Raw genomic sequence first — 12,117 nt, forward strand, 5'->3', positions numbered from 1 at the left:
CATCAAGTCTTTATCCAATGTATTTCACGTTAGTCTTAACTATTCCCAGAAATTAACAATTATTTCTACCCCGTTTTCCCCATTCAAGTTTATAGGTTTAAGCCTTCTGGAGGCATTCTACAGCTTTGATATAATAATCTTTATTGTCACACGTAGACTTACATTGACACTGCAATGAAGTTACTGTGAAAAGCCCCTGGTCGCCACATTCCGGCGCCTGTTTGGGTACACAGGGAGAATTCAGAAATCTCAGCTGATACGGGAATTGAACCCGCGCTGCTGACCTTGTTCTGCATCACTAACCAGCTGTCTAGCCCACTGAGCTAACAGCAGAGTGGCAGGCTCTGTTGTTGTGATTTGGAGGTTGTACTGGCATCTGGGTATCTTCCTCAATGTCTCCCCACTATTCTATGGGAATGGGTGGTGTCGGGAATTCTAATTGTTTTCAAGTCCCTCCATGACTTCGCTCCTCCCTATCTCTGTAGTCTCCTCCCGCCCCGTGACTCATCTAATTGTTTTGAGCATGTAATCGCTTCAGCGTTTAAGGACGTGCCGACAGCTGCCTGGGCTGAACCTCTGGATTTCCCTCCCTACACATCTGTGTCTTTCTACATCTTTCTGCTCATTTAAGATATTCCTTAAAACCAAACTCTTTGACCAAGCTTTTGACCACCTGCCCTAATCTTGTCTTAAGTGGCTTGGTGTCAAATTTCGCTTTAGATCACACTCCTGTGAAGTGCCTTAGGACATTTCTATTACACTGAATATGCTAAATAGTTTGTTGTTTATTTGTGAGCATTGGAGCGATTGGCAATGAGATTATGTTGAGGTTTTTCTTGCTCTAGGGGGCAGTAATGGCCCATTCCTGTGTGGAAAAGAGACAACATTTGAGGGAGGAATGCGGGAGCCGGCAATTGCCTGGTGGCCAGGGCACATACCTGCTGGACAGGTGAGCACCTCTTCATCAGGTGGATTTTGGGGAATGTTTCTGGATATTGCAAAAGGTTTCTGGATATTGGGGAAGGTTTCTGGATCTTGGGGAGGGTTTCTGGATATTTGGGAAGCTTTCTGGATATTGGAGAAGGTTTCTGGATATTGGGGGAGGTTTCTGGATATTGGGGAGGGTTTCTGGATATTGGAGGAGGGTTTCTGGATATTTGGGAAGCTTTCTGGATATTGGAGAATGTTTCTGGACATTGGGGAGGGTTTCTGGATATTGGGGGAGGTTTCTGGATATTGGGGGAGGTTTCTGGATATTGGGGGAGGTTTCTGGATATTGGAGAGGGTTTCTGGACATTGGGGAGGGTTTCTGGATATTGGGGGAGGTTTCTGGATATTGGGGGAGATTTCTGGATATTCGGGGAGGTTTCTGGATATTGGGGAAGGTTTCTGGATATTCGGGGAGGTTTCTGGATATTGGAGAGGGTTTCTGGACATTGGGGAGGGTTTCTGGACATTGGGGAGGGTTTCTGGATATTGGGGAGGGTTTCTGGATATTGGAGAGGGTTTCTGGACATTGGGGAGGGTTTCTCGATGTTGGGGAGGGTTTCTGGATATTGGGGGAGGTTTCTGGATATTGGGGAAGGTTTCTGGATGGGAGGCTTCTGGATGTTGGGGAAGGTTTCTGGATATTGGGGGAGGTTTCTGGATATGGGGGAGGTTTTCTGGATATTGGGGGAGGTTTCTGGATATTGGGGAGGTTTTCTGGATATTGGGGGAGGTTTCTGGATGGGAGGCTTCTGGATGTTGGGGAGGGTTTCTGGATATTGGGGGATGTTTCTAGATATTGGTGAAGGTTTCTGGATATTGGGGAAGGTTTCTGGATATTGGGGAAGTTTTCTGGATATTGGGGGAGGTTTCTGGATATTGGGGGGTTCTGGGTATTGGGGGAGGGTTTCTGGATATTGGGGGAGGTTTCTGGATATTGGGGAAGGTTTCTGGACATTGGGGAGGGTTTCTCGATGTTGGGGAGGGTTTCTGGATATTGGGGGAGGTTTCTGGATATTGGGGAAGGTTTTCTGGATATTGGGGGAGGTTTCTGGATATGGGGGAGGTTTTCTGGATATTGGGGAGGTTTTCTGGATATTGGGGGAGGTTTCTGGATGGGAGGCTTCTGGATGTTGGGGAGGGTTTCTGGATATTGGGGAGGTTTCTGGATATGGGGGAGGTTTTCTGGATATTGGGGAAGGTTTCTGGATATTGGGGAGGTTTTCTGGATATTGGGGGAGGTTTCTGGATGGGAGGCTTCTGGATGGGAGGCTTCTGGATGTTGGGGAGGGTTTCTGGATATTGGGGAGGGTTTCTGGATATTGGGGGAGGGTTTCTGGATATTGGGGGGTTCTGGGTATTGGGGGAGGGTTTCTGGATATTGGGGGAGGTTTCTGGATATTGGGGAGGGTTTCTGGATATTAGGGAGGGTTTCTGGATATTGGGGATCGTTTCTGGATATTGGGGAGGGTTTCTGGATATTAGGGAGGGTTTCTGGATATTGGGGAGGGTTTCTGGATATTAGGGAGGGTTTCTGGATATTAGGGAGGGTTTCTGGATATTGGGGATCGTTTCTGGATATTGGGGATCGTTTCTGGATATTGGGGAAGGTTTCTGGATGTTGGCGGACGTTTCTGGATATTGGGGAGGGTTTCTGGATATTAGGGAGGGTTTCTGGATATTGGGGAGGTTTCTGGATATTGGGGGAGGTTTCTGGATATTGGGGAAGGTTTCACACCCTGCTCACACACACACCCACTGCTCACACACATACACACTGCTCCCTCACACACCCTGCTCACACGCACACCCTGCTCACACGCACACCCTGCTCACACGCACACCCTGCTCACACGCACACCCTGCTCACACACACCCTGCTCACACACACCCTGCTCACACACACACCCTGCTCACACACACACCCTGCTCTCTCACACACCCTGCTCACACACACCCTGCTCACACGCACACCCTGCTCACAATTACCCTGCTCACACACACACACTGCTCACACACACACTGCTCACACACCCTGCTCACACACACCCTGCTCACACACACCCTGCTCACACACACCCTGCTCTCACACACACCCTGCTCACACACACCCTGCTCTCTCACACACCCTGCTCACACACACCCTGCTCACACACACCCTGCTCACACACACCCTGCTCACACACACACCCTGCGCTCACACGCCCTGCTCTCTCACACACCCTGCTCTCTCACACACCCTGCTCCCTCACACACCCTGCTCACACGCACACCCTGCTCACACGCACACCCTGCTCACACGCACACCCTGCTCACACACACCCTGCTCACACACACCCTGCTCACACACAAACCCTGCTCTCTCACACACCCTGCTCACACACACCCTGCTCACACGCACACCCTGCTCACAATTACCCTGCTCACACACACACACTGCTCACACACACACTGCTCACACACCCTGCTCACACACACCCTGCTCACACACACCCTGCTCTCACACACACCCTGCTCACACTCACCCTGCTCTCTCACACACCCTGCTCACACACACCCTGCTCACACACACCCTGCTCACACACACCCTGCTCACACACACACCCTGCGCTCACACGCCCTGCTCTCTCACACACCCTGCTCTCTCACACACCCTGCTCCCTCACACACCCTGCTCACACGCACACCCTGCTCACACGCACACCCTGCTCACACGCACACCCTGCTCACACGCACACCCTGCTCACACACACCCTGCTCACACACACCCTGCTCACACACACACCCTGCTCTCTCACACACCCTGCTCACACACACCCTGCTCACACGCACACCCTGCTCACACACACCCTGCTCACACACACCCTGCTCACACACACCCTGCTCACACACACACCCTGCTCACACACACCCTGCTCACACACACCCTGCTCACACACACCCTGCTCACACACACACCCTGCTCACACACACACCCTGCTCTCTCACACACCCTGCTCTCTCTCACACCCACTGCTCACACACACCCTGCGCTCACACACACCCTGCTCACACACACACCCTGCTCACACACACCCGGCGCTCACACACACCCTGTGCTCACACACACCCTGCTCACACACACCCTGCTCACACACACCCTGCTCACACACACACCCTGCGCTCACACGCCCTGCTCTCTCACACACCCTGCTCTCTCACACACCCTGCTCCCTCACACACCCTGCTCCCTCACACACCCTGCTCACACGCACACCCTGCTCACACGCACACCCTGCTCACACACACCCTGCTCACACACACCCTGCTCACACACACACACCCTGCTCTCTCACACACCCTGCCCACACACATCCTGCTCACACGCACACCCTGCTCACACACACCCTGCTCACACACACACCCTGCGCTCACACACACCCTGCTCACACACACCCTGCTCACACACACCCTGCTCACACACACACCCTGCTCACACACACACCAAGCTCACACACACACCCTGCTCTCTCACACACCCTGCTCTCTCTCACACCCACTGCTCACACACACCCTGCTCACACACACACCCTGCTCACACACACACCCTGCTCACACACACCCTGCGCTCACACACACCCTGCTCACACACACACCCTGCTCACACACACCCGGCGCTCACACACACCCTGCGCTCACACACACCCTGCTCACGCACACACCCTGCTCACACACTCCCTGCTCACACACACCCTGCTCACACACACTCTGCTCACACACACCCTGCTCACACACACCCACTGCTCACACACACCCTGCTCACACACACACCCTGCTCACACACACCCTGCGCTCACACACACCCTGCGCTCACACACACCCTGCGCTCACACACACCCTGCTCACGCACTCCCTGCTCACACACACACCCTGCTCACACACACACCCTGCTCACACACACACCCTGCTCACACACACACCCTGCTCACACACACCCTGCTCACACACACACACTGCTCACACACACCCTGCTCACACACACACCCTGTGCTCACACACACCCTGCTCACACACACACCCTGCTCACACACACCCTGCTCACACACACACCCTGCTCACAATTACCCTGCTCACACACACACACACTGCTCACACACACACTGCTCACACACCCTGCTCACACACACCCTGCTCACACACACCCTGCTCTCACACACACCCTGCTCACACACACCCTGCTCTCTCACACACCCTGCTCACACACACCCTGCTCACACACACCCTGCTCACACACACCCTGCTCACACACACACCCTGCGCTCACACGCCCTGCTCTCTCACACACCCTGCTCTCTCACACACCCTGCTCCCTCACACGCCCTGCTCACACGCACACCCTGCTCACACGCACACCCTGCTCACACGCACACCCTGCTCACACACACCCTGCTCACACACACCCTGCTCACACACACACCCTGCTCTCTCACACACCCTGCTCACACACACCCTGCTCACACGCACACCCTGCTCACACACACCCTGCTCACACACACCCTGCTCACACACACCCTGCTCACACACACACCCTGCGCTCACACACACCCTGCTCACACACACCCTGCTCACACACACACCCTGCTCACACACACACCCTGCTCACACACACACCCTGCTCACACACACACCCTGCTCTCTCACACACCCTGCTCTCTCTCACACCCACTGCTCACTCACACCCTGCTCACACACACACCCTGCTCACACACACCATGCGCTCACACACACCCTGCTCACACACACACCCTGCTCACACACACCCGGCGCTCACACACACCCTGCGCTCACACACACCCTGCTCACACACACCCTGCTCACACACACCCTGCTCACACACACACCCTGCGCTCACACGCCCTGCTCTCTCACACACCCTGCTCTCTCACACACCCTGCTCCCTCACACACCCTGCTCCCTCACACACCCTGCTCACACGCACACCCTGCTCACACGCACACCCTGCTCACACACACCCTGCTCACACACACCCTGCTCACACACACACACCCTGCTCTCTCACACACCATGCCCACACACACCCTGCTCACACGCACACCCTGCTCACACACACCCTGCTCACACACACACCCTGCGCTCACACACACCCTGCTCACACACACCCTGCTCACACACACCCTGCTCACACACACACCCTGCTCACACACACACCAAGCTCACACACACACCCTGCTCTCTCACACACCCTGCTCTCTCTCACACCCACTGCTCACACACACCCTGCTCACACACACACCCTGCTCACACACACACCCTGCTCACACACACCCTGCGCTCACACACACCCTGCTCACACACACACCCTGCTCACACACACCCGGCGCTCACACACACCCTGCGCTCACACACACCCTGCTCACGCACACACCCTGCTCACACACTCCCTGCTCACACACACCCTGCTCACACACACCCTGCTCACACACACCCACTGCTCACACACACCCTGCTCACACACACACCCTGCTCTCTCACACACCCTGCTCTCTCTCACACCCACTGCTCACACACACCCTGCTCACACACACACCCTGCTCACACACACACCCTGCTCACACACACCCTGCGCTCACACACACCCTGCTCACACACACACCCTGCTCACACACACCCGGCGCTCACACTCACCCTGCGCTCACACACACCCTGCTCACGCACACACCCTGCTCACACACTCCCTGCTCACACACACCCTGCTCACACACACCCTGCTCACACACACCCTGCTCACACACACCCACTGCTCACACACACCCTGCTCACACACACACCCTGCTCACACACACCCTGCGCTCACACACACCCTGTGCTCACACACACCCTGCGCTCACACACACCCTGCGCTCACACACACCCTGCGCTCACACACACCCTGCTCACGCACTCCCTGCTCACACACACACCCTGCTCACACACACACCCTGCTCACACACACACCCTGCTCACACACACACCCTGCTCACACACACCCTGCGCTCACACACACCCTGCTCACACACACACACTGCTCACACACACCCTGCTCACACACACACCCTGTGCTCACACACACCCTGCTCACACACACACCCTGCTCACACACACCCTGCGCTCACACACACCCTGCTCACGCACACCCTGCTCACACACACACCCTGCTCACACACACACCCTGCTCACACACACACCCTGCTCACACACACACCCTGCTCACACACACACCCTGTTCATGCACACCCACTACTCACGCACACCCTGCTCACGCACACACCCTGCTCACACACACACCCTGCTCACACACACACCCTGCTCACACACACACCCTGCTCACACACACACCCTGCTCATACACACCCTGCTCTCACACACACACTGCTCACACACACACCCTGCTCTCACACACACCCTGCTCACACACACCCACTACTCACACACACCCTGCTCACACACACCCTGCTCACACGCACACCCTGCTCACACGCCCACTGCTCACACACACACCCACTGCTCACACACACACCCACTGCCCACACACAGCCACTGCTCACACACACACCCTGCTCACACACACCCTGCTCACACACACCCTGCTCACACACACCCCCTGTTCACACACACCCCCTGCTCACACACACACCGTTCTCACACACACACACCCTGCTCACACACACACACCCTGCTCACACACACTCCCTGCTCACACACACACCCTGCTCACACACACACACACTGCTCACACGCACCCACTGCTCACATGCACCCACTGCTCACACGCACCCACTGCTCACCCGCACATCTGCTCAGACGCACACCCTGCTCACACACACCCACTACTCACACACACCCTGCTCACACACACACCCTGCTCACACACACCCCCTGCTCACACACACACCCTGCTCACACACACACCCTGCCCACACACACACCCTGCTCACATGCACCCACTGCTCATACGCACCCACTGCTCACACGCACACCCTGCTCACACGCACACCCTGCTCACACGCACACCCTGCTCACACACACCCACTACTCACACACACCCTGCTCACACACACCCTGCTCACACATACCCTGGTCACACACACACACTGCTCACACGCACCCACTGCTCACACGCACCCACTGCTCACACGCACCCACTGCTCACACACACACCCTGCTCACACACACACTGCTCACATACACACCCTGCTCACACACACACACTACTCACACACACCCTGCTCACACACACACCCTGCTCACACACACCCTGCTCACACACATACCCTGCTCACACACACACCCTGCTCACACACACACCCTGCTCACACACACACCCTGCTCACACACACACCCTGCTCACACACACATCGTGCTCACACACACATCCTGCTCACACACACACTGCTCACACACACACACTGCTCACACACACCCTGCTCACACACACCCTGCTCACACACACACCCTGCTCACACACACCCACTGCTCACACACACACCCTGCTCACACACACACCCTGCTCACACACACACCCTGCTCACACACACATCCTGCTCACACACACATCCTGCTCACACACACATCCTGCTCACATGCACACTGCTCACACACACCCTGCGCTCACACACACCCTGCGCTCACACACACCCTGCGCTCACACACACCCTGCTCACACACCCTGCTCACACACACACCCTGCTCACACACACACTGCTCACATACACACCCTGCTCACACACACACCCTGCTCACACACACATCCTGCTCACACACACATCCTGCTCACACACACATCCTGCTCACATGCACACTGCTCACACACACCCTGCGCTCACACACACCCTGCGCTCACACACACCCTGCGCTCACACACACCCTGCTCACACACCCTGCTCACACACACACCCTGCTCACACACACACTGCTCACATACACACCCTGCTCACACACACACCCTGCTCACACACAAACCCTGCTCACACACACACCCTGCTCACACACACACCCTGCTCACACACCCTGCTCACACACACCCTGCTCACACACGCCCACTGCTCACACACACACCTTGCTCACACACACCCTGCTCACACACACCCTGCTCACACACACACCCTGCTCACACACACACACTGCTCACACACACACACTGCTCACACACACCCACTGCTCTCACACACCCACTGCTCACACACACCCAGCTCACACACACATACTGCTCACACGCACACTCTGCTCACACACATCCCCTGCTCACACACACACACTGCTCACACACACACACACTGCTCACACACACCCACTGCTCACACACACCCTGCTCACACACACACACTGCTCACACACACACCTTGCTCACACACACACCCTGCTCACACACACAACCACTGCTCACACGCATCCCCTGCTCACACATACCCCATGCGCGCACACACCCACTGCTCGCACACAACCACTGCTCACACAGACACCCACTCCTCACACACACCCTGCTCACACACACCCTGCTCACACACACCTACTGCTCACACACACCCACTGCTCACACACACCCTGCTCACACACACACCCTGCTCACACACACCCAATGCACACACACCCACTGCTCACACACACACACTGCTCACACACACACTGCTCGCTCACACACACACCCTGCTCACACACACACCCTGCTCACACACACACCCTGCTCACACACACATCCTGCTCACACACACATCCTGCTCACATACACACTGCTCACACACACACTGCTCACACACACACTGCTCACACACACATCCTGCTCACACACACATCCTGCTCACACACGCATCCTGCTCACATACACACTGCTCACATACACACTGCTCACACACACACTGCTCACACACACACTGCTCACACACACACCCTGCTCACACACACACCCTGCTCACACACCCTGCTCACACACACCCACTGCTCACACACACACCTTGCTCACACACACCCTGCTCACACACACCCTGCTCACACACACACCCTGCTCACACACACCCTGCTCACACACACTACCGGCGCACACACACACTGCTCACATACACACCCTGCTCACACACACACCCTGCTCACACACACACACTGCTCACACACACCCTGCTCACACACACCCTGCTCACACGCACACCCGGCTCACACACACACCCTGCTCCCACACACACACTGCTCACACACACCCTGCTCACACACATACCCTGCTCACACACACACCCTGCTCACACACACACCCTGCTCACACACACACACTGCTCACACACACACTGCTCACACACACACCCTGCTCACACACACACCCTGCTCACACACACACCATGCTCACACACACACCCTGCTCACACACACCCTGCTCACACACCCTGCTCACACACACACCCTGCTCACACACACACTGCTCACATACACACCCTGCTCACACACACACCCTGCTCACACACACGCCCTGCTCACACACACACCCTGCTCACACACCCTGCTCACACACGCCCACTGCTCACACACACACCTTGCTCACACACACCCTGCTCACACACACCCTGCTCACACACACACCCTGCTCACACACACACACTGCTCACACACACACACTGCTCACACACACCCACTGCTCTCACACACCCACTGCTCACACACACCCAGCTCACACACACATACTGCTCACACGCACACTCTGCTCACACACATCCCCTGCTCACACACACACACTGCTCACACACACACACACTGCTCACACACACCCACTGCTCACACACACCCTGCTCACACACACACTGCTCACACACACACCTTGCTCACACACACACCCTGCTCACACACACAACCACTGCTCACACGCATCCCCTGCTCACACATACCCCATGCGCGCGCACACCCACTGCTCGCACACAACCACTGCTCACACAGACACCCACTCCTCACACACACCCTGCTCACACACACCCTGCTCACACACACCTACTGCTCACACACACCCACTGCTCACACACACCCTGCTCACACACACACCCTGCTCACACACACCCACTGCACACACACCCACTGCTCACACACACACACTGCTCACACACACACTGCTCGCTCACACACACACCCTGCTCACACACACACCCTGCTCACACACACACCCTGCTCACACACACACCCTGCTCACACACACACCCTGCTCACACACACACCCTGCTCACACACGCCCCCAGCTCTCGTGCGCACAGATGCCCTGCTGTTGTGTACACAATCCTTGCTCGCGTGCACATGCGCTGCCCCTGTGCGCGCACTCACACACCCTACTTGCACACACACACCCGCTCCTGCATATCCTCCCCGCTTATGTAAAAACATTAATGGTAAGCGACGCGGCAGGTTGTTACAGGAAGATGTGGGTTCAACGACAAGGAAAATTAGGAGAAAGGTTAAGAGGAAATATAACTTTGGAGAGGTTACTGATCGAGGTGTTAAGATTCAGAACAGAGGTAAAAAAGCCAACATAAGTGTACTTTACCTGAATGCTCGTAGTATTCGGAATAAGGTAAATGAGTTGATGGCGCAAATCATCGTGAATGACTATGATTTAGTGGCCATTACTGAAACATGGTTAAAGGATGTTCATGACTGGGAGTTAAATATCCAAGGGTATCAAACTATTCGGAAGGACGGAGTGGATGGTAAGGGAGATGGTGTAGCTCTGTTATTTAAGGATGACATCTGGGCAATAGTAAGGGATGACATCGGTGCTATGGAGGATAAGGTTGAATCCATTTGGTTGGAAATCAGGAATAGTAAGGTGAAAAAGTCACTGATAGGAGTAGTCTATAGGCCACCAAATAGTAACATTATGGTGGGGCAGGCAATAAACAACGAAATAACTGATGCATGTAGAAATGGTACAGCAGTTATCATGGGGGATTTTAATCTACATGTCAATTGGTTTAACCAGGCCGGTCAAGGCAGCCTTGAGGAGGAGTTTATAGAATGTATCCGTGATAGTTTCCTGGAACAGTATGTAATGGAACCTATGAGGGAACAAGCGGTCCTAGATCTGGCCCTGTGTAATGAGACAGGATTGATTCAGGATCTCATAGTTAG

The 12,117-nt window shown here is 55.6% G+C and overlaps 1 protein-coding gene across 1 annotated transcript in view; it reads left to right on the plus strand.

Moving 5' to 3' along the window:
- galns (galactosamine (N-acetyl)-6-sulfatase) overlaps positions 1-12,117 on the plus strand; it is a 142,809-nt gene that overhangs the window by 78,875 nt on the left and 51,817 nt on the right. The window contains exon 9 of the mRNA XM_072517730.1: positions 846-949. Within this exon, the coding sequence (XP_072373831.1) occupies positions 846-949 (104 nt within the window). The remainder of the gene's footprint in view (positions 1-845; positions 950-12,117) is intronic.

The sequence above is a fragment of the Scyliorhinus torazame genome, chromosome 10, assembly GCF_047496885.1.
Source record: "Scyliorhinus torazame isolate Kashiwa2021f chromosome 10, sScyTor2.1, whole genome shotgun sequence".
Classification (NCBI taxonomy): Eukaryota; Metazoa; Chordata; class Chondrichthyes; order Carcharhiniformes; family Scyliorhinidae; genus Scyliorhinus; species Scyliorhinus torazame.